The 24584-nt window shown below is 38.0% G+C and overlaps 1 protein-coding gene across 1 annotated transcript in view; it reads right to left on the minus strand.

The window, feature by feature from the left end:
- HCRTR2 (hypocretin receptor 2) overlaps positions 1-24584 on the minus strand; it is a 110510-nt gene that overhangs the window by 32874 nt on the left and 53052 nt on the right. The window contains exon 2 of the mRNA XM_080665051.1: positions 1040-1218. Coding sequence (XP_080521177.1) covers positions 1040-1218 — 179 coding nt within the window. The remainder of the gene's footprint in view (positions 1-1039; positions 1219-24584) is intronic.

Raw genomic sequence — 24584 nt, forward strand, 5'->3', positions numbered from 1 at the left:
CAGAATATCATTTAAAATGTACTCTCTGAAAGTATTTGTTCTTATCTTCTTGTAGGGCAATTAATCATAGGAAAGCTACTTTTATTACTGAACAATAAAGAATCTAATGATGATGATGATGACTGATAGTTACTGAGAACATACTGTTTTTATTTATTTTTATTTATTATATAAATATTTTGTTATTGATTTCAGAGAGGAAAGGAGAAGGAGAGAGAGAGAGAAACATCAACAATGAGAGAGAATTATTGATAGGCTGCCTCCTGCACGCTCCCTACTGGGGATCGAGCCCACAACCTGGGCATGTGCCCTTGACCAGAATTGAACCCGGGACCCTTCAGTCTGCAGGCTGATGCTCTATCCACTGAGCCAAACCAGCCAAGGCCTAATTTTTTATAATATCCACCAGAGGGTAATCACTATGCCAAGTGATTTATATAAATTATGTAAGTAGACTAACAACAACCATAGACTATAGCTATAATTAAAATTATTATCTTTTTTTAAATAGGTGAATCACAAAGAGCTTATGTATTTGGCTTGATAGCATACAGTTGGTGAATGGCAGAACAGATATTCCAAACCTGGTGGTTTTATTCAGAAACTATACTAAAACCTGTGTACTCTACTGCTTTGATCACATGGTTCCTAATTTTTCAGCATGAAATGCTACCACTTATAAAAACAGACAGCTGTCTATTATTTGGACTGGGAGAATTTCAGTCATTACTTTGTTCATATTCCTTATTTTATCATCAGAAAATTAGAGGTGAACGAAGTAAAAAGTTTATGCAGCATCTAATAATGACTTGAGGATTCTGTTGCTTTATGTTAACCCAAAACTTAACTTGTTTACGTAGAAAGTCTCAAGTATTTCTTTCCTTAGGTTTGCTGGTTCCTTTGTTTTCCTTATTTGTCAATTCCTTGGGCAAGTATATTTCTTTCTTAGCTAACTAGTCAATAGAGCACTATGACTGTAATTGAAAGTAATTTTTCAGTAGCTCTGTATTTGGACCAAAAATGTATCAAAAACCATTACCTGTAAGTAAGGAATCACTTTACAGAGGGACTGTCCAAAGAACCAGGTCTCAGTGATGTCCACAACCAGTGTGGCCGGAAGGCAGGTGATGGTCACGAGCACGTCAGCCAGAGAAAGGTTGACTATGAAGTAGTTGGTTACCGTCCTCATGTGGTGATTCTTCCACACTGCCACACACACTAATATGGAAAGAAAAAGGAATAGTAACTATTATGGACTAAATGCTTGTATCCTCCCAGAATTCATGTGTTTACCTCCTAACCCTCAATGTGATGGTATTAGGAGGTGGGCCTTTGGGTGGTGATTACATCATAAGCGTGGAGCCCTGGTGAATGGGATTCATGTCCTTATCTCTGACTACTTGTAAGGACTCAGCAAAAAGTTCTATGGTCTATAAATTAGGAAGTGGTCCTTCACCAGGCCCAAATGTGCCAACACTTTGATCTTGGACTTTCTGGCCTCTAGAACTGTGAGAAATAAATTTCTATCATTTGTAAACCATCCAGATGATGGTATTCTGTTATAGTCGCCTAGAGAGAATAAGACAGTAAACTAAACAAAGAAACAAAATAGATACTCATGAGGAAACACTGTCGAGCTAATTAATATTCTTATAAAGTCCACAAACAAATATTGAAAAGGAAAGATAATTTAAGGTTGTGCTGAATTTTCATTGAATTCATCAATCTGTGTGAATGCTGAATATATACTTAAAATTAGTTCACTTGCCTTGCAAGACATTTCTCAATGGATCATAAGACTGTGTTAATTTTACTTCATGTTGAATTGTGATTCCCAGAAGTTATAGAATAACCTTTGACTTTTCTTGATGTTCCCTCAGTGCTCAACATGTAGTAGATATTCAAGAAATATTTACTGGATTGAGTTGAATTAGGAGCTAGCTATTTCCAGTGAACTGTAGTTTGCCTCATCCGTGACTTTTACCCTTATCTGATCTCAAACGCTGTGTCTGGAACTTCAATAGATGAAGAGGCTTCAAAGACAAAAGTCAGTAATTATTCAGCTCCTATTATTGCCAAACACTGAGCGAGATGGTTTGTATGCTGAGGTCATTTAATTTGAATAACAAACCCAAAGGCAGGACATCATGACCAACATGAGGTAATTGAGACACAGGGAATTCATGGAACTTGTCAAAGGACAAATGGCTCATAAAGCAGAAGAACTGGGATGAAACACCAAGGGAAGAGCTGACCTTTCACCACACTGACCGCCTTCTTTTGGAAAAATAAAGAAGTTATAACAAAGCCCATGTAAATTCTAGAAATGCAATCCTTCTTTCTCTTACTCTTCATGGCCTCTAAACATCACCTAACGCAAACATACTTTTCAGTCTTTCACAGCTGAGCCTGCCTCATTGCCGTTCAGTATACACTTATGTTTAAGAGCTGCGCTATCTCACCGACTTGCTCTTTATGGAAGGAACAACCAGTCCTTGATCCTCTGCCCTCCCTCTGTCTGGTGTATCTAACAGTTACATAATCACTGACTTCAGAATTATATAGTTGCAAGCACTGCTACCACATTTATTGATGGTTTGTTTCACAGAAGGTAACTGTGAATTTGCCTGGAGTATCATTAACCTGCCAGAGCTGTCTCCCATGCACCCAAATGATGCAGTGATTAGTAACCTTATATAGTGAAGAAACAAAAGCACATTTTGTTAAATTTAAGTCACTGAATGATGATTTTTTTTGGCAATTATGTATCATTTATTAAGAGTTTCATATACTGAAAAAATGCTTTCACTAGCTCCTGAAGCTGAAATTACCCTTCAGTCACCAACAGATGCTAATTTAATAGGGTTAAACTTCCCAGGGTTTAATTTTGCAAAAAAACTTCACATCTTTATCTAACTCCATCAACCTAGGACTCACAAACTCACGTGAACTTTGTTAGGGTGAACTGTAGTTTTTAGTATCTGAAAATGATGCTGCAGAATTATTTGTTTCTCAGAAACACTTGAATTCTCTCTCTCTCTCTCTCTCTCTCTCTCTCTCTCTCTCTCTCTCTCTCTCTCTTCCCCCCACCCCCCCATGCACAAACCCGTCCTAGCAGGGACTAACACATTATCAAGACTTGTTATAAGGAAATTGTCAAAAGCGTCATACCACTGATACTTGGTCAATAAATGGTCCAAATAGTATAATTTTGAATTGACAAAAAAACAACAACACAAACAACAACAACAAAACATATAAAAAACAAACAAAACCCCACAATACTTAAAAAAAAAAAAAGCAGTTCTGGTTCTCTTTTTTTATTTATTTTTTTGTTAAAAGTATTACATGTGTCTCCTTTTTCCCCAACTGACTGCCCCCTCCCCCCCCCGAGTTCTCTTAATTCTCTATATTTTGGAGGTGAGAAATAACAGTGATGGAAAGAAAGACAGTGTTAATGCATTCTGTTTAACCAATATGAAAGCAAGTTTTTTTTCCAACCAACACTTTTATACTATTTTCTATTGCTATGCACTCTTCTAATCAGTTTAAGTTACTAACTAGTTTAAACCTCATAATAACACTATGAAGTAATAACTATTAATATTCATATTTAATAGGTGGGAAACTGAGGCTAGAGAAGTTATGAAACCTACCTAAGGACAAATAGCTATAAGTGCTAGAGCTTAGGTTTAACTCGTATCTACCATGCTATGCCATTATATTATGCCCTCTATTGAAGCAGAAGATGAAAAGGAAGTGGCCAACACCTATCTGACAAGACTTCAACAGAGATCATTCAATCTAACCTGCCATTTGATGCATAAGTCACCTCAGTTACCTGCCTGATCTATCCAGCTTGGACATTTTTAATAGTAGGAAACTCATGACTTGCTAAAGAACTTGCGTTCATTTTGTGGTGGCTTTAACTACTAGCAATTATGTTGAGTTAATAACTGCTTCCCTTTCCTTTCTGTTCATGGGTTTTAAATTCTTTCCAGGTATGGAAGGAATAAACCTTATCTGTTTTTTTCTACATCATAACTCTATTAGTTTCCTAGGGCTGCTACAATAGAGTACAATAAATGGGGTCTCTTAAAACAGAAATGTATTGTCTCACAGCTCTGGAGGTTAGAAGTCCAAAATCAAGGAATCAACAGGGCCTTGCTCCCTCTGAAACCTGTAGGGAAATGCTTTGACTGTCTCCTAGCCTCTGGTTGTTTGCGGCTGCATAACCCTAATCTCTACCTTCATCATCACATGGCATTCTTCTGTGTCTCCACCTTCACACGGCTGTCTTCTTATCAGGACACCAGTCGTATTGGATTAGGAACCCACACCACTCCAGTAGGATTTCATCTGAACTAATTTCATCTGCAGTGACTCTATTTTCAAATAAGGGGTCACTGCTCTAGAGTAAGTTTGCAACTCATCAGGACAGGGCCACTGCCCTGCTGGGCTAGGGGAACAGAGCACCAAGCCTCAGAGAATTATTCCTAAACCTTAAAACTAATGAGTGCATTTACCCATTTCTCTGCTTTAAAGGGAGAGAAAAGCCCACTAGCTGAAGAAAGCATTTATATTCTTCATTCCTCTTTGAGTAAACTCTGACAGCTGACATAACGTAATTGCATGGCAATTATTCTCTTGGCTCACAACTATCCATACACTACATTCTGATGAGCTTTGGTAGGACCCAAGACATGAACTTGGCATTATTTTTAAAACTAGTTTTCTGAATGATCATGATCCATCAATATTCAAGTTCATTTGTAGTGAATTTGAACTGAAAAGTCTGCCCTCATTAACCATGATCACAAGAGGAATAGTTGAGAACACAGGGATGAAAGGCCATCACTGAAGGCAAGAATGCAATCAATGACACTCCAGCTCTAGCACAGACTTTATTGAAGTAGAGATTTTTTGAGATGCAGAGGTGCCGAGAAGATAAAAATCTGTTTATTCCCTCCACTCTTGCCCTTCTGTAAGGTTACCTTCACTCCTTCTGTAAAAATCTGATTGTATATATCCATCTTTTCTCCACAGGACTGACAGAGGGAAAGGTGGCTCAAGATGTGTGGCAACATCTGCAGCTTGTGTTGCAAAGAGGGATTTTAAAAATAATATATAGATGCAGTCATTAGATATAACCTTAATCATTGTATGGGTCAAATGTTTAACTGACTTGCAAATAGTAGAAGGAAATATTAGTTTAAAAACACCTTTGCCATTTTATTCTGCACTTATAATAAACTGTTTCCTTTTAGTTTAATATCAGACCCAGATATGGAAAATGTTTCTCTCTCAAATTGACACTTGTACTTGGAAAAATTTAAACTAATACTACATAAGGTGACATACTGTCAATCTGTTGGTGATACGACAATTAAAAACATGTAAACTTCAGAGGTGGGATTGCAACTCTTATTAAACATACACTTATGTCTTCAAATGTCAAGTAATAATCAATTTTGTGATATCAAGAGGTAATTAAGCATGATATAGTGTGTTACTGCGCATCTTGAAAATATTTGTATTAAGTATATCAATTTTATTTTACACATTTTCAAATTTATTTAATTTTGTAACATTAAAACAAGGTTTAGATGTTATACTAAGCAAAATAAGCCAGACACAAAAGGATAATGATTGTGTAGTTCTACTTATGTTATGTACTGAGTCAAATTCATTACTATAGAAAGAAGAATGGTGGTTGCCAGGGGCTGGGAGGAGGAGAGGTTAAGGTATTATTGTTTAAGGTGACTAAAGGTTCAGTTTTACAACATGAAAAAAGTTCTGGAAATGTATAGTGGGGATGGTTGTCCAACAATGTTAATGTACTTAGTGTCATGGAACTGTACCATTAGAAATAGTGAAAATGGCAAATTTTCAGTTATGTATATCGTATCAAAATTTAAAAATAAACTATTAAAAAGGATGCTATAAAATTGAAAAGAAAATTTTGAACTATAATGATGTCTCTCAATAATCCTAAACACAGAATGGAATTGCCAAGGAGCAATCTTAATTACTCATTTTATGAATTTTTAAAATTCACAAACAGCTAAAAGAGTTCATGAAAACACAATGTTTCAAAAATACTGTAGTTCCACAATATTAATGGCAGTGTTAAAAAGAAGTAACTGCAAAAAAAAGTAACTACATGATTTTTATATATAATTTTAATTATTTGTACATTATGATATAATTTAGATATGCTAATAAAAGATTGTCCAGTTTCTAGGGTTTTTAAAATTTAACCTATAAATACATGCATATAGATATGTAAGATAATTCCTTGATGGTTATTTGTTGTATTACATAAAATGATCAATAGATATGTCAGGAAATAGCTTTAGAAAAATACTGTAGTTCCACCCTTTGCCACACCGTGTCAGTGAAAGCCTTTGAAACTGCTTACTTTGTCACTTCAGGGATGAATTCTAAACATCAAGTAAATTGTAATATTCTTAATAATGAGGAAATGAATACATTTTTCCAAGTGAGATTTTTTAGACCAAAAATAATTTTTACAAAGGATAAAATAGGCACCATCTTCTCAATTAAATACAAATGAATGAGGTAAGGTGAAATTAAACAGTTTTTCTTACTGAAAAACAACAAATAAAGCAATTGAATACACATGGAAAATACTAGTAGCCTAAACTTAGCTCCCATAAGAAAGCAAATAGACATAAAGTCATCCGGAAACACTACAGAATGTAGACTTTAGAAACAGGGAAGTTGACTTGGAGTCCTAAAAAGGTATTACAAACTCTGCATGAAGTCCTAAGACACCCGCCTCCCTTTTTCTCACTCTCTTTGCACCCCACACTCTGGCATTGGCCCTCCTTCCTAATTTTAGTATTGTGTCCTTCTCTTCCTGGGCCAATATGCCAAGCTCAATCTTCCATTCTCCACCTCCACACCTTGGCCAGGCTGTCTATAAATCTCTCTGTCTGCACCCAGAAGAACAGCAGGCAAATGTGCCACTTCTTTTTTTTTTTGTTTGTTTTTACAAGTCTGACAGATGGGCTACTGCCAAGAATCACATCTGTAGTACGAAATATTCCACCCAAAAGGTTATCTAATAGCAACAGAAAGCAAACTTTTGAAAAAGTGATTACATATGCATACACAACAATATGTCTAAAATATATTTCAGTTTTTGTTTCCCTGAGAAAATATAAAAGTCTATCATTTGACAAATACATTTTCATCGGCACCTGCTCATTATGTTAATATGGGTGGGAAATCGCATGGAGACTAGCTGATGTCACTGTGGTGTTGATATCAGCGAGGCAGTGTGGGGAATAATTAAGACACCACAATTAACAATTCATCTGGAAAGGGATTTAGGAAAACAGTCTCTTCACACACACAGATGGGCAGGGAAACACTGTGCATAGAAGAATGTTATAAAATGAAACACAGAGAAGATAATTTATGGAAATCAAATAAAAAAAATTCTTCAGAGAGGAAAAACACAGTGGGGAAAGTGGAAAACTAGGGGTGACTCTTCACCTGTCTGTGAGTGGCATGATTCCTCTCAGGGAGGGCCTCAACCTCCTTGGCACCGAGGCTCTGTACAGGAAGTAGCTGTCAAAGACCAAAATGGTGCTGTTATTAATAGGTATTCCTAGTTAAGGCTGGTCTGCGGAGAAGTTTAGGGGAGCAGAAGGCCCCAGGGTCTTAGAATCTGCAGTTCTAATGATGGTTACATCTAGTAGCTGTAATTTCACTTCAGTAGGATTTGTTTACAGAGGAATTTCCTGTTGCCCTTGTCTTTTTATTCATTACAGGTAAGTCACTACAAGTACTTGTTCCCAGTGCAGCCTCTCAGAGTTGCATCTGGGTCTCTCCCTGTCCTCAGAGCCGCTCGGAGACATATGGTCCATCCTCATCCTTGACCCTTTTGTACCAATTAACAAAATGCAGCCTATCCTGTGACATTTGACTTCTGTTTTTCTTCCTGTTTGATTGCTGCCTGCACACATCCCGACCTGGGCTGAGGATCAAACCTCCAACCTTGGTACGTGCCCTTGACTGGGAATCGAACCTGCGACCCTTCGGTGTGTGGGGCCCACATTCTAACCACTGAACGACATTGGTCAGGACACAATGTACTTATTTTTGTTCTTCCTTAAGGAAATGCATTACCTCTCTCACCTCTTATCTTTTTTCTTCTATATTCTCTTTTCTCTATTATTTACTCTCACAACTGCAATTCTCATCTCTAGGAGACTAATTTCCAAAATGATAAGTCTGTATTGTGTTCTCTTTTCCTTTCCATACCAATATTTCTAACTACACTTTTTTTTACCTTCTAGAGGTTCAATCTTTATTTCATATTCAACTCATGAATCATGAACTGCATTTATACCACGTTAAACCACTTGGGTATTGTCCTACAGGTTATGAAGAATCACTGAAGGCTTTTACTAGTAAGCAAGGGAGTCGCAAGATCCTAATTTTATTTTCCAAAGATGACTTAGGGGGAATGTGTATATTATATACACTCTTGAACTGGAAACAGGGGGGGCAATTTTTAGAGTGTTTTCTAATTCCAAGGAAACAAGGTGCTGACAAAAGAAAGGGGAAAATGAATGAATTCAAGAAACAATAATGAGGTTGAAATATGAGGCCTCAGTGAGGAATTACTTATGAGGGTAAGGGGACATCAAGAACTGAGGGTGGTTACTAGGTATATTGCTTGGCATTTTAGGAGAAGATCATGTTGCTCACCCACCTATGGAGCACAGGAGAATGAGGTGGCTTTATTTGTAAATAGGAGTAGAAGATGAGGAACTCCATTTTGTACATATGAGTTTGAAACACTTGTGAGTTATCCTACTGTCAGTATCAATTTGGCATTTGGATTTGTGGATCTATATTTCAGGAGATAGATTTCAGATATAGATAAATATTGGGGGTTCATCAGAATAAAGATAATAATTAAAACCAGTTTAGTGGATATGATCAACCAGGGTAGAGTTTCAGTAAGAGAAAAATGTATCTATAGAACTCTGCAATTTTAGGCATATATATTGTTAGTTGGTAAATATTCAAGAAGGGCTAATTTTTCTCTGAAGTAATAAATATTATAGCACTGAAGGGTACATTGGTTTTATGATTACAAAGTGTTTGCATTTTTTGTAATGGCAGATAAGCTTGCTGCAGAGCAAACCTCCCACCTAAAACAACCAGAAGTGGCACACATCTCTTCAGGACATTGGAAAGCTGCCAAGGCAGTGAGGACTTGAGGGTCAATGTCCTGGAGAAAATGACAGCCAGCACCCCTTCTCTTCTCAAAGCTGTTGGCCATTTGGAAGCACCAGCTAAGGACTGAGAAGGAAAAGCAATAGGAATGTAGAAGCTGAGTAGGAACTTGAGTAGTCTTGTTGAACAGAGGTAACACTGGAGATAAGTCAGCAACCTTGGCCTTCTGCTAACTAGTAGGAATAAACCTGAAGGAGACAAGGTCTCCTAAAGAATAAAACCTGGCTTCAAATGCCTTCATTTACTGACTGGATTGAGGTTTTTTTGTCCCAAAACTGTCTGCCAAAGAAAAGGCAAATTGTATATGGAAGAAGATAACTATCAAGAGCATGAAATGATTTCTACAAATTTTCATACAAAATGTCACTCATTCAATAAAAAACCATCAGGCATACAAGATGGCAATAGCACATGACAAAAAGTCTCTATAAAAAAAGAAAAAGAATAAATCTTTCTGAAATTTTTTAAATAATTGGACTAAGTTCAAGTATTTGCATAATATTATGCAAAATATTAATAAAGAATTGGAAAAATGTTCAAAGGGAAATTGTAGAACCTAAAAATATTTTAACTAGACACACAGCTGACATATTTAACAGGCGGTAAAGCCACCTAATAAAACTAACCAATCAAAAATATTTAAAATAAAAATATATGCCACAGAGTGAGAGAAGATATTTTCAATGTATTTATTTCAAAAAGTTCAATTTGTATAATTGTCTCTTGTAGTTAATTGACTCTTTCTGCTACTGTTCTTGTTTCTTTCAATATACTTTTTATTGAAGTATCACATGTAGAAAAGTATACTAGCAAAAACCATAAATATATCACTAGAAAAATTATACAGACACTTGTTTGTAGACCAAGAAATAAAATATTATTAGAATACTCACCATTATGTTTGTGAGATCATCCATGTTGTATGTGTAGATATAATTCTACTAGAGGCCCAGTGCACGAAATTCATGCACTGGGGAGGGTGTCCCTCGGCCCAGCCTGCACCCTCTCCAATCTGGGGCTCCTCGGGGGATGTCCGACTGCAGGTTTAGGCCCTGGGATTGGGCCTAAACCTGCAGTCGGACATCACTCTCACAATCCGGGACTGATGGCTCCCAACCACTTGCCTGCCTGCCAGCCTGATCACCCCCTAACCACTCCCCTGCCAGCCTGATTGAAGCCTAACAGCTCCCCTACCGACCCAATTGCCCCCAACTGCCCTCCCCTGCTGGCCTGTTTGCCCCCAACTGCCCTCCCCTGCTGGCCCGTTCGCCCCCAACTGCCCTCCCCTGCAGACCTGGTCCCCGCCCAACTGCCCTCCCCTGCCAGCCTAGTCGCTCCTAACTTCCCTCCCCTGCAGGCCTGGTCCCCCCAACTGCCCTCTCCTGCTGGCCTGGTCACCCCTAACTACCCTCCCCTGCAGGCCTGGTCACCCCCAACTGCCCTCCCCTGCCAGCCTGGTTGCCCCTAATTGCCCTCTCCTGCAGACCTGATCTCCCCCAACTGCCCTCCTCTGCTGGCCTGATCGCCCACAACTACCCTCCTCTGCTAGCCATCTTGTGGCAGCCATCTTTGACCACATGGGGATGGCCATCTTGTGCGAGGGCATGAGGGTCAATTTGCATATTACCTCTTTATTATATAGGACTATAGTGGGGGTCCCTCAGCCTGACCTGCCCTCTCTCACAGTCTGGGAGCCCTCAGGGGTGGGAGGTGACCCAGCCATCAGGGGAAGGTGATGCCCCCATCACACCTCTGCTGCTGCCACTGCCAGCAGCGCAAGCCTCAGCTGGCCCTGGTTACCTGAACCTCGGGAGGCCCTGGGCAGCTGGGCAGCCGCCATCCAAGGCTTGCCTGCGCCTCGGGCTGGCCCTGGGCAGCTGGGGGGCTGAGGGGACTGGGCACCACCATCTTGTGGCTGTGGGCACTGCCATCTTTGAGGGCGTGGCAGTAAATTAGCATATTCCCTCCTTATTGGCTCTGGGCACCACCATCTTTGTGAGGGCATGATGGTCAATTAGCATATTCCCTCTTTATTAGATAGGATAATTTTCATTACTGTACAGTATTTCAATATGAATTAGATTACCATTTATCTACTATTGATGGACATTTTGGTTGGTTCTAATTTAGGACTTTTGTAAGCAAGGCTGTTATTAACATTCTTCTATATGCCTTTGACAGTTATATGTGTAGGTCTCTGTTAGTTATATATCTTAGACTGAAATTGCTATCATAGACTGTGTATATGACCACCATTATGACATAATTGCCAAAGAGTTCCAAAACACTGTTGCAGTGTCAGTTTGTACTCTCACAAAAAAGGTGCGTGTCTCAGTCACTCTATATGTTCGCCAACACTGTCAGTCTCTTTTCATGTTAGATTCAAGTTTAACATTCTTATTTTTATTGGCTATTTGGAAATGGGAGAGCCCGTTACTCTCCAGGGCTTTGTTATTTTAAAGAATTCTTATTCAAAATTTTATAGGGCAATTTGATGGCTACTGTAGATACAATTTATTTTAAAATTAACATGATGGAGCCTTGATTTAAATCTGGACTTGTTTTAAAACTTGGTATTAAATCTGGACTTGTTTTAAAACTTGGTATCCCTCAAATTGTTCTAGCCATTTCTCTCCCTTCTTACTCTAGTAGTTTGTCAACTTTCATATTTTTACCATCGAATATAGTTTATCTGTCCTAAAATTGTGTCATCTTAAGGAACTATATTTTACTCTTTATCTTCTAAAGGCAGGGCCTCTGTTCTGAATATAGTAAGTGTCCAATAAATGGTTGCTGAGTGATTTCTTGATTGCATAAAATTTGCATGATTCAGATTTTGTTTTTTACATTAGAGAATTTATCATGACTATTTAATCCTGGAGAGAAAAAAATAATTCAATATATGTAAATCAGAGTACTTCCTTTCACTGTGGTACTTCATGTCATTCTGCTCATCCCTGATAGAGTTAGTATCTGAGAGTGTCTTGAATGAAGACTGAAAACAATGGAATGACCTTTAGATAATAGAATGGACCACATTAAATGTGTTTGCAACTCAGAGACTGAAGGAAAACCTTTCTGCTGGGGCATAGGTACATTATAATTAGAAAAACTCCAATCTCTGCTACAAACCATATTGATTTCTATTTTATAGCAATTTATATTTAACTAGAGACCCGGTGTACAAATTCATGCATGGGTGGGGTCTGGCCACTTGCCCTGATGGGGGCCAATCAGGGGCGGGGTGGGCCAGCCCTGCCCCAATCATGGTGGGGGGGGGGGCTGATCAGGGGTGGGATTGGCAGGGGTGGGTCATGGGAGGTTGGCCAGCCAGCCCCACCCCCAATTGGGGTTAGGGGACTGATTGGTGTGGGGGGGTCAATCAGGGTGGGCTGGCTTGGGGGGAAGGGCCACAGGAAGTTGGAGGGGCCGATTGGGGCCCCAAGTGGGCCTGTTGGCCGCCAAAGTGCATGTCATAGTGACTGGTTGTTCGGGTCACTTGGCTTTTATATATGTAGATGAACATAAGTGAATCTGCTACATGCTTAACTTTACTAAAAAATTTTAAATTGTATTTCACTTGTTAGCTCTGACTATAGTTGCAATAACTGAATAAGTGGAAGGGAATACTATTTGTATCTTCCCCCACTATTACTAATTTTAGGCTTGTTCAGGATTATGACTTTCAAGTAAATTTTATAATACTGTATAATAATCCTTTATTTAAAAACTAGCTAATTAATTTTTAAAAATGCACCTTTGTCTATAAAATGTATCTCACGTTTCTTAGATCACAAAACATTAAATTCTTTAACTCACTGCTAAAAGTATGGAAGGGTATAAAATATTATTTCCTGAAAGGAATATAGAAGAAAGCCTTGTTCTTAAATGATCAAGCTATTTGTATTATAAATTTCTCTTCAAACAAAAATAGGTTTTATGGAGGTAAAAATCATATTTTGGAGTTTAAAAACCTAACTGAAATTACAGCTTCAATAGCCTTTAACCTTGGGAAACTTACTTAACCTCTCTGGGCTTCAGATTTGACATATATCAGATTGAGATACCTGTCTGTACCTATCTCCTAGAACTGTCTTAATGACCATAATAGTACTTGGTATAGAGCTTACCACATGAATCAGCTAAAAAAAATATATACTTTTAACAGAGTAAAACTTAATAAAATTCTCTATCATCCAACAACAAAACTATAACACTGGCTATTTTAAAAATTTCACTGAAGATTCTGATCTTTGTTCTATACTTACAATTTGGCTTGCAATCAGTGATGGAGCCCCTATTGAGTAAGGTAAGATAACATCCTTTTAGACAGCATATCAGAGAAAGTGAGATTTTTTAAAATTTCAACTCAAGGCAAAGAGAGAAAACAGAAAATGAACGTCCACCTGGCTCTTCTGTACAACAAGAGCAAACACATAAATGGCTGCAGCTGTTCAAAATCCACATCCCACGGCTTCAGTGAGAACTCCCAAGGAAATAGGAATTGTGCAGTGCATTTTAATAAGTGAATATGTAAAGATTGTATTAATTAATTGCCCAGTTGACTAAGTAATATTCATACCCCAGTGAATGGGTATGAAAGTGAATTGCATGCAAATGAATGTAAATAGCTGCACATTGACAAAGAGGGGATGTTTTTTGAAGCAACTATTAGTGTTGTTAAGCTTTTAATTATATGCTGAGGCCAAATGTTTCTGTTAGAATAGATCTTGGAAATAAAAAAGGAAATAATTTGATATACCAAATTGTGTTCAGGAAAATGGACTAGGACACATCTGTTCTGTGGAAGATGTCGGACAATTAACAGAGATGAAGAAATGAATCACAGCAGGAGGGGCAGGGTGGAGGTGAGAAGATTATGAGTTTCATTGTGGACATTTAAATTTGATGTGCCTAAGCAACTTATATCAGGAAATTTTCTGTGGTGTACTGAAATGTAGAGCAACAACAAAATATATTATTAAAGATAGATACGTGCCTAGAATAATGGAGCATTTATTAAAGGGATGGCTTGTCAATATAGACTATGTTGGCTTGTTTTTAGGTTGTCATTTCACCAGCTAATAATTTCGCAAGCTTTGACAATCTTTTTCTTTTAATAGCCAAGTTCCTTGCTCTTTCTTCTTTCCTTTCATATTTTTTGGTTAAATAATATTTTTTAATAACTGAGCCTGCCATACTAGAGTCATGCATTTCTACTTTGAAAATACACAAAATAGACAATTGTTTTTACAAATCTTTGCTTCCTTTCCTTAAAAAAAATGCAAATATCATAGTTTAAATTAGAAATCAACAACCCTGGCACCTTTAGTTGTTAAAGTGGGTGTTCCTTTTTATTCTGTTCTCCATTATAACACAAAATATGATCCATTGTATAATGTTATATAGATATTTCATTTTTGGTTCTCTTCTTTAAAGAGAGTATTTGCTCCATGCATGTTTAACTTTGCTCCACCAACTTAAAAATTAATAAAAATGAATATTAAAATTTTTGCTGGTCAAAGATTAAAAAGTACCCCTAATAGAATATCCCAAGTCTATGTCTATTATTAAAAAACTAGAGGCCCAGTGCACAGACTCATGCACTGGTGGGGTCCCTCAGCCTGGTCTGCGCCTCTCACAATCCGGGACTCCTTGGGAGATGTCGGACTGCCGGTTTCAGCCCGATCCCCTCAGGCCAGGCTGAGAGACCCCACCGGTGCACAAATCCGTGAACCATGCTGGTTTCAGCCCAATCCCCGTAGGCCAGGCCAAAGGACCCCACTAGTGCACGAATCCATGCACTGGGCCTCTAGTATGCATATAAGATCTTTGGTTAATCTCTTCCCACCTCCCCCATCCCCCTGATCCCTCTGAGGTTCATCAGTCTGTATCAGTCTGTTCCATGTTTCCATGCCTGTGCATTGAGCGTCTGCCTCCTGGTGGTCAGTGCACATCATAGCTACCAATTGAGGGTAGAATAGTTTAATGGTCACTTAGGCATATATATATATATATATATATATATATATATATATATATATATATATATATATATATTCTAGAGGCCCAGTGCACAAAATTCATGCACAGGGGTGGGTCCCCTCAGCCAAGCCTGCACCCTCTCCAATCTGGGACCCCTCAGGGGATGTCCAACTGCTGGTTTAGGCCTGATCCTGGGGATCAGGCCTAAACTGGCAGTCAGACATCCCTCTCACAATCCAGGACTGCTGGCTCCTAACCAATCACCTGCCTGCCTACCTGATTGCCCCTAACTGCCCCCTCTGCCAGCCTGATCACCCCTAACTGCATCTGTCTGCTGGCCTGGTTGCCCCCAACTGCTCCACTCTGCTGGCCTGGTAGCCCCTAACTGTCCCCCCCACCACCAGCCTGGCCACCCCTTACTGCCTGCCCTGACAGCCTGGTTGCCCCCAACTGCCCCCCTGCCAGCCTGGTTGCCCCAACTGCCACCCTGCCAGCCTGGTCACCCCCAACTGCCCGCCCCCCCACCAGCCTTGTCACACCACACAGCCTGCTGTTCACTGTTCAGTCGTTTGGTTGTCCCTCACTAACTCCCCTGCTGACCTTGTCACCCCATCCTGCTGTTCAGTTGTTACTGTTACTGTGACGGTGTCCTGGACAATTTGCATATTCCTCTATTATTAGATAGATAAGAAATTGTTATCTATAAATTTTATGCACTTTTGCTTAGTTACTGATACATGTGTAAATGAGTAGTATAATTAGGATGTTGATTGGAATATGACTTTTAGGGGGAAATAAGTATCTTTTTCCTGGAGCTTACTCATACATCTCTGAATGACACTTTAGTCTGAGAGTGGTATGGGAAAGAGCCTAGGAACATAGAGGTTATGGGAAGCAGTAATTACCTGGGCTAATTCTGGAAAATATTGAATTACCTAATTTTTCTCACAGCTCTCAATAAGGGATTTTATACAGAGGTGAAGTAAATTCTCTGTCACTCCAGGCATATGTGCAGAATTTAGAGAAAAGGGTGAATGGATGGTTCTGAAGACAGGAAAGTACTACACATGATTCAACATATGAGTGTTCATTTTGTGCAAAACACAAAACTATATACTGTGGTTTGGATTTAAACAATCTGCTTTCACGTATTCATGTATTCATTCATATAAAGTTGGAATTTATATAGTAACTAAAATATGCTATTATGCTGTGCATCACCATGCTAAGTGATGGTGAAAATGTGCTGATGGTATCTTTTCAATAATTCTGCCTCCACATCATTGGATATATATTCAGAAAAAAAAATAATGTCATTTCTATATCTCATTATTTTGTTAATTCATATCATACATTTTAAAATTTACTTTCATTCATTTAAATGAATTTCATTTAAATTCATGCATAAATTCAACTTTTCTTTAACCCATATTATACATTTTGAAGAAATTCTCAAAGTTTTTGGATTAGGGAATTACTGTTATTGGTCTGTGAACTATATATTCTGAATAAGGTGGCTCTAAGGACCCTGTCATCCCCATCTCTTTCTTGTTGCTTTATTAGTGTTACTAGAGATATTAGTGTAAACAGCACCCATAAAAACAAACCATTTATTAAATTTATGGTCACTGGTCAAATAATTGTAGTTTATTATATCTAGACTAGAGGTACACAAAATTCGTGCATGGGTAGGGTCCCTAGGCCTGGCCTGCAATCAGGGCCGATTTTCACTGACTGCCGGCAGCTGGCCCTGCCCCCCACTCCCACTATCACCAGTCACCCTGTGTGTGGGATGACTGGCAGGATGATCAGGGCGATCAGGGCCCCAGCGCCGCCCATGTCAGCCACCACCCACTCCCGGTTTCCGGTTCTTTATCAGGCTATTGGAGCCTGCCGGCCGGGGGGAAGGACTAAGAAGTTGGCTGGCAGTCCCCAAATGGGCAATGGGGGCCTGTGGGCTGGGGGCAGCTCCTGTGTTGAGCGTCTGCCCCCTGGTGGTCAGTGCGTGTCATAGCCGACTGGTCATTCCACTGTCCGGTCGATTTGCATATTACACTTTAATATAGAGAGATGTATACTACAGAATTTATAAAGGAAATAGAGAGCCCTTAGAAATGTTTCAGTTGTTATGATATTAAAGAAAGTCATTTTAGAAAAACGATACAGACATTGAATTAAACAATCTACAATGGTTTAAGAATACAAATAAACTTATTGTTTTAGAAAGTTGCTTCCACTTGATCCAGCAAGTTGAATGAGACCTCAACAGACAAATGGAACGTAGACAAGATTTCAGGAGTTAACTGATTGCTACAAATGATTAGGACCTGTTATTGGGAAAAAATTTTGATTCACTTAGAATGTCTATCAACATTACAACCAGTAGTTCCCTGAAGAAATCATGTGGTTCCAAAGAGAAAAAATGAATATTATGGCCCTGACTTCTCAATAGTCACAGGCTGTAAGATACAGAAAGCCTTATATTTCAATCTACATTTCAAGCTAACGATGCTATGAAACAGTGTCATAAACTGAATTCATGTGCTCAGGGTGTCCAAATCCTACAATGTCACATATCAAACTTTTACATTTTGATTTTGCTTACTAAACTTTCTTCTTTCCAAATTGGAAGTTAACATTATTTGTTTTCCAGGTTTTAACTTCCTTTTTGAATTTCTACATACAAGTTGCAAACCTTTTTCTTCCCATTCTGCTTGACTTATTTTCCCCTGGTCCTATCATTATTCATGTTATGATATAAGTCCACATATTCTTTCTGCTGTGATTCTGTTATTCATCACTGTCCTGGTAATCCTCTTACTACTTCATCCATGACTTCTGCATTTGTTCTGAGTCTTAACTGTCTCCTCCCTTACTGTCTGTTTTCACCAAAGTGCCTTCGGCCCAAACAAACTCACCTACCGAATCATCTTTCAGACTCTAACCAGTGCCTAAGTAATCTCCTGTCTGCCAACTGTCAAGTTACTACTTATTTGGATTAATAATAATATGATCACCTTTATATATCTTCTTTGTACTCTCTGACCAGGATTTTGATATCTTCATTATATAGATTTATCTATACTTCTAAATCACAATTTAACTTTCAGTTCATTTCCATTTATCTTTCCTTTTTCTCCTTTTGTTGTTCACAATGGAAATTGACTCATTTTTTATACCACCACCACTATTTTCCTCACCAAGTGTAAACAAGACCATCTACTTTTTTTAAAAAATGAATTTATTGGGGTGACATTGGTTAATAAAATCCTATACATTTCAGGTGTACAAGTCTATAACATATCATCTGTATATTATATTGTGTGTTCACTGCACCAAGTCATCTCTTATATCACCATTTATCCCCCCTTTTATCCTCTGGTAATCAATATATGGTTGTTTGTGTCTATGAGGATTTTTTTGTTTATTTGTTTGTTTGTATTGCTTAATCCCTTCACATTTTTTTACCCAGTCCAACAACCTCCTCCCTTAAGAGCATCTACTTAGAATCATGTACTGTGTACCATAATGAAGTACCTGTCCGCAGAATAGTGTGGTTTTCATGGGAATAGGAAAGTACTGTAGAAACATACAAGGACAGTCAATAGTCAAATAATAGTTGTGTGATTGGCTAGGTATATTGTTCAAGATAGCTTTTTACACAGTACCAAATTCCCCTCTCAAACACATATCTGAAAACATTAATGCTTTTTGTGTTGGAATGGTTTTTTCATGTTGTATGCACACATACACACACACACACATTTAAGAAATGGGGGAGAAAAAATGCAGTCAGACAGAACTGGATTCTAATTCAGGTTCCAATATGTAATAGCTCTGTGACTTTAGTAAACCTATTTTAATGTCCTAAAACTAATGGAGACACTACTTTCTACCCCCATGGAATTAATGTAAAAATTAATTGAAATAACACATGTTGATATCTCCATGCCTGACTCCCAGTAAACAATCAATAAATACTTGCCAACTGGGTGGGTATCAAGGACATTATTAGAGTGTCACCTTGGCTAGTCACTTAAACCTCTCTATGCCCGATCTCTAACTTTGGATTAAAAATAGTACTGACCTCATAGAATGCTCTAAGGGCTAAGTCAGTGGTCGGCAAACTGCAGCTCGCGAGCCATGGTTTGCCATTCTGTTGACTAATGAGTTTGCCAACCACTGGGCTAAGTAATGAAATCCAAGTATCAGAACAATCCCTGGCATCTAATGAAACACTCAGTAAACATCAATTATAATTATTACTGGATTTTTTTGTTTTTCTCTTGTTTTACATTACCCAAATTTTAACATTTAATTCTATCCCCTTTGTAAAATAGACACATTAAATTCGAACTAGAAAAAATTACATTTTTAATGTGAAAGAAATTTCAATAATCTACATCCTGTTTTCATGAGCTCTTTTATATTGCACAAAATCCTCTGGGATTTGATATCAGTCCACAACTCATATAGCTCAGACATTGAACATAACTACAGTGAGTTTAGGTGTCCTTATACTTTATTAATGCCATAAGAATCATTGTTTTTTTCTTTTGGAGTCCATCCTGAACAAATAGAAAGTACTTTAGGGTACTTGAATTCATCTTACATTGTAATATGGATTTAATGAGGCCCATAAAGCCACAGAGGGAAAAAGAAGGAGGAGAATCAGAAAGGAGGAAATCAAGAAATTAGCCAAAGAACATATATGTACAACCCATAGCCACAGACAATAATGTGGTGATGAGCAGAGCCGGCAGGGGGTGGGGGCGGTGCAGAGCAGGGACTGGATGAAGGTGGACAAGGAGGGGGAAATGAGGACATATGTAATGGTGCCAATAATAAAAATAAAGTTTAAAAATAAAATAAATGGGTGTTTAAAAAAAGAATAATGGAGAAGGCATGAGGATCAGCACATTCTATACATGCATTGGTAACATTTGATAACTATTGCTCTTATAAATCTCCCAAGGATTCCACAACCCAATGTCCCTGACCTTAAAACCATCTTATTTACCCCCTCTCATTACACACTGATGCTCAATTAGGGAAGAAGCACAAAACAGCCTAGCCTGTCTCTCTCGGTGTCGCCATGGGGATCATATACAACTAATGTTTTTGATGATAAGCATATGAAATAGGACTTACCAAACATTTCAAGTACATAGACCCTTCTATAAGGCAAAGAATGTCAAAGGGATTTAATAAAAGCTATACTTAAAAGAAGTTATACTTAACAGACATTATACTTTTAGTTATTTCTGTTGATAAAAAGCTATTATAATTTGATTATAGTGAAACCTTTAAATGCATTTACAACATTATTCTTTGTACATCTAAAAAATATAAGTATATTATATGGAATTAAAATACACCGCACTGGCATTTCCAGGTACTGGAACATGGTGAATGAAGAAATAGGAGTGACTGTTCACATTTTTATTCTCTGTGCTTGTGCAGCTTTTGGAACATATCATAGTAGAATCTTTCAAGAAGCATTTGCTGAGTTATTTATTTTGCCTACAGAGACCATGCTTACAACAACTCATGCCTTTGACTCACCATTTATAGTGGAGCACTACACCGCTACTCTGGATTATGGTCAATAATTCATCTCATAGGAGGCTGGGAGCGAGAATCAGAACATGTTTTATTTAAGTTAAAAAAAAAGGATTCAAGATAAAATAAAAATAACTGTGGTGATAAGTGACGAAAGGCACCATTTTGTAAAGTTATGTTTCTGTTTGCATCCTATTCTGTACAATAAAAGGCTAATATGCAAATTGTCCCCTGGGGAGTTCGACCAACCGGGAGTTCAACCATTCATTATGGCATGCGCTGACCATCAGGGGGCGGCGTGGAAGGAAGGAAGGCCCCAGCCAGGAGCCAGAAGGCTGTAGAGACACTTATGTGAACATAGACTAATAGCATACAATACATAATTTTCACATTCTAATTTCTAACTTTTTCATTTATCAATATTAGTGTTTAGAAACCAAAATTATGTAAGAAAAATAGAACATTATAAATTAACTTTAAATTAAGACTAAAGAATACAAGATAACACTAAATCTGAATAAAAACCTCATCATCTAAATAGAGGATAAGATTATATATATGAAAAAGTGTCAACAACTATCTCTAAAATGTGAGTTACAGAAAATGCACCCACTTATATTTGTTCAACTATTACTTATGCTCAGCAGGCAGAGATCTGGCTTACAAGCTTCACTGCTTATTGATGAAGCTAAATGAGCAATTTCTTCCTTATTCATAATGAACAAAATTATTCTAAAATGATCAATTAAGTAAAAGTGAATGGGTGATGTATATGAATTATGATTACATTTTATGCAAGGTGAACTGTCAGATTTTTTTCTTCAACTTTCTTAATGAGAACTAGAATTTTAATTGAATCTGCAGTTTACCTAAATCTGAAGAAGTTGCACACCACATAGAAATTTGACAAACTATAGCATGAAAAGTATAATGAAGTGATAAAAGATCAATAGGTAACAAACCTAAAGCTAAGTATAAAACCCATTGTTAACATAAATAACAAAAGTAATGACAAATACATAGTCAGAAAAAAATCCCTCCTGAACCCAGTCAGCTAATAGTGATTTTGCAAACATACTTTGGTTCTAAAAGTTAATTTGGATCAAAGAACACCAAACAGAGGGAATTTATCTCATTTGCTGATGTAAAAGCCCCTTCAGGAAGTTTCATAATGATGCTGTATTTTTAACTCGTGCTCACAAGATAATCATGATTCTGGGAAGGCACGAAAGAGAATTGAGTAAGGACCTATTCACCAAAGTAACCAGATGGACTGTTGTCACAAATTAACCAAATCTACTAGCTGCTTGGCATCACATAGATGTAGCTGAAAGGGTTCCAGCTGCTAACAAAGAATTTAACAAAATATCAAATATGGTGTCAATAATTTAGGAAAATTAACTAGCCGTTCAAAAAAAAAGAGAAATAAACCAGAAAAAAATGAGTCATTACAACGAAAAGATACTTTATATAGTCTGCTTCACTAAAAATCCCCTAAAATAACAAGATTTATATTGACAAAGTAAGTAGACTCTACTATTTACTTTTTCTTTTGTTTTTTTGCAGCATTTTATGAAACTCAAATTAGTGCAAGTACATTTAGCAACTTCTTTGGCAACTGGTTCTTTTTTAAATTATAGTAAAAACACACAGCATAAAATCCATCATCTTAATAAAAATTTAATGTAGAGTCTGAAACATTGGACACACACTCTAACTAATTCCTTTCTCAGGAAGAAACTGGGTATTGGGGTTTTTCTCAAGTTCCTGGGGGAGGGACTACAGTGAGTGACTAAGTGATACTCCAAACACTGCCACTGTTCTCAGAGGCCTCCACCCGTGCCCTTCCCCATCAGTGCTTACATTCAGGCCAGACAGAAACAATTCTCGTGCACAGCCCCCTGAAATGTGAATGCCATGTGCATGTTTCAGTCTTCTCTTTTTTCCCCAGAGAGCAATCAAAATCGGGGAATTTCCTTCCAATTGCTCTGTGGTGTACCAACAGGGTAAACCTATGGTGAGTAAATACCACAAACTTTCCTGCCAGTTCCGATTTGGCTCACTTCATGTTTGCCTGGGATGCAGGAGCTTCTTAATAATTGGTTTCTAAAGTTCTCTCAAAAGGGATTGGTCCATGTACGATGGTTGAGTTGGTGCAGAAGAGTCTGAGGCTTCCTATTCTGCTTCCTAGCTGATGGCACCATCCGGTTGCTGGTTCATGTTTAATTCTTCCCCCAAATTTCACTAGGTGGCAAGACCCACTAAAACTCATGTAAATAATTGTTGTTTTCTTTACATGTTGAGAACGTTAAGATGTCACAAGATTGATCGTCACCTTATTGAAACCTAGCATTTACTAAAAAGTCCAGCACCCTCTGCACTTCACAGGGTTCCACATGCTGCATTTCACGCTCTTTTCTCTCATTCCATTCAACCTTCCCAAGTTCCCCAACACCTCAGGCCTTTACAGTCCACACTGGCTTTTGTCTTCCCTCTCTCCTCCTGCCTCTCTTCCCTTTCATGTACTTTAATTTTCTACCCTCCCCCACTCCCGAAAGTAATCTAGCCACAATCTGATTCACACTGAATGGAAACTAAGATTTATAGTCACAACACCAGTGACATATCATAGGAAGATATCCCCTAGAACACATGAGCACCTTGGTAGTATCTTTTCTGATGTTTTAAAATGAGGTGGCCCCTTGTCAGGTACATTTTGGTTGGACCAAAGGATTGCATCACTTATGATGTGTTGAATTATAGAGAATAGCTTAAACTACAAGGACACATCATTTAACAAGAATCTCAATAAATTCTGTCTCAGGTTCAGGTCAGCAGTTCATGAAGTAAAAAGAATCCAATTTCTTGCTTTTCTTCACTCTGACATTTCAGCATATGATTCTTTTTTTCAAGTTAGTCATCAGATAATTTAAATATATCTGCCTCAAATCTCGGTATCAGATTTTCTCCACACATTGACGCCAGGAAGAGAAAAATGGTCTTAAGAAAGGATCTTTTCCTGATGCTACTTTGTTTTTCATTAAAGAGCAAAGTATTTTATTTATTGATTGGTTATAGAGAATGGGGGAGGGAGAGAGAAAGAGAAACATTGATTTATTCTTATACATATTGATACATTCATTGGTTGACTGTGCCCTGACCAGAGATCAAACCTGCAACCTTGGCATATCAGGATGACCTCTAACCATGGAGCTATATGGCCAGGATGAGGAGAGTAAATTCTTTATCCAAATGTCCAAAACTGAACTCCTGTTAAATGCCATTGGCTAGAAGTTATTGGTATACCCAACTCCATTCCATTATTTGGGAAAAAGAAAGAGGACTCATATGGTTGCTTTGGAAAAATCATGATTCATCACTGAAGCTGCTCATATTACCACTTGAACAAGGTTGAGATGCCTATAATAAGGAAAAAGATGAAATGACATGTGAAGGTATCTAACCATGTCCACCTTAGTGTCATTTCCAGACATGTGCAGTCTTGAGGGATCAAAATTCTTCCAATCGCACTAGAAGCAAACCTCACACTCAGGATAGAACTTCAGCCATGATGAGGTTCTAGGAAGATGTCATTTTCATCTTTCATCCTCAGTACTGGCCTAGGGATATATGAACAAATGCAGGATATTCAGCATATTCATGGGATGTCAGTAAAGGCAGGTATTTATTCTGTTAATGTTAATTAATTTAGCATTTGTTGTTTTGTTGTTGAGCACTTCCTTATAGAGAGACCTTGT

The sequence above is a fragment of the Plecotus auritus genome (assembly GCF_963455305.1).
Source record: "Plecotus auritus genome assembly, chromosome: 4".
NCBI lineage: Eukaryota > Metazoa > Chordata > Mammalia > Chiroptera > Vespertilionidae > Plecotus > Plecotus auritus.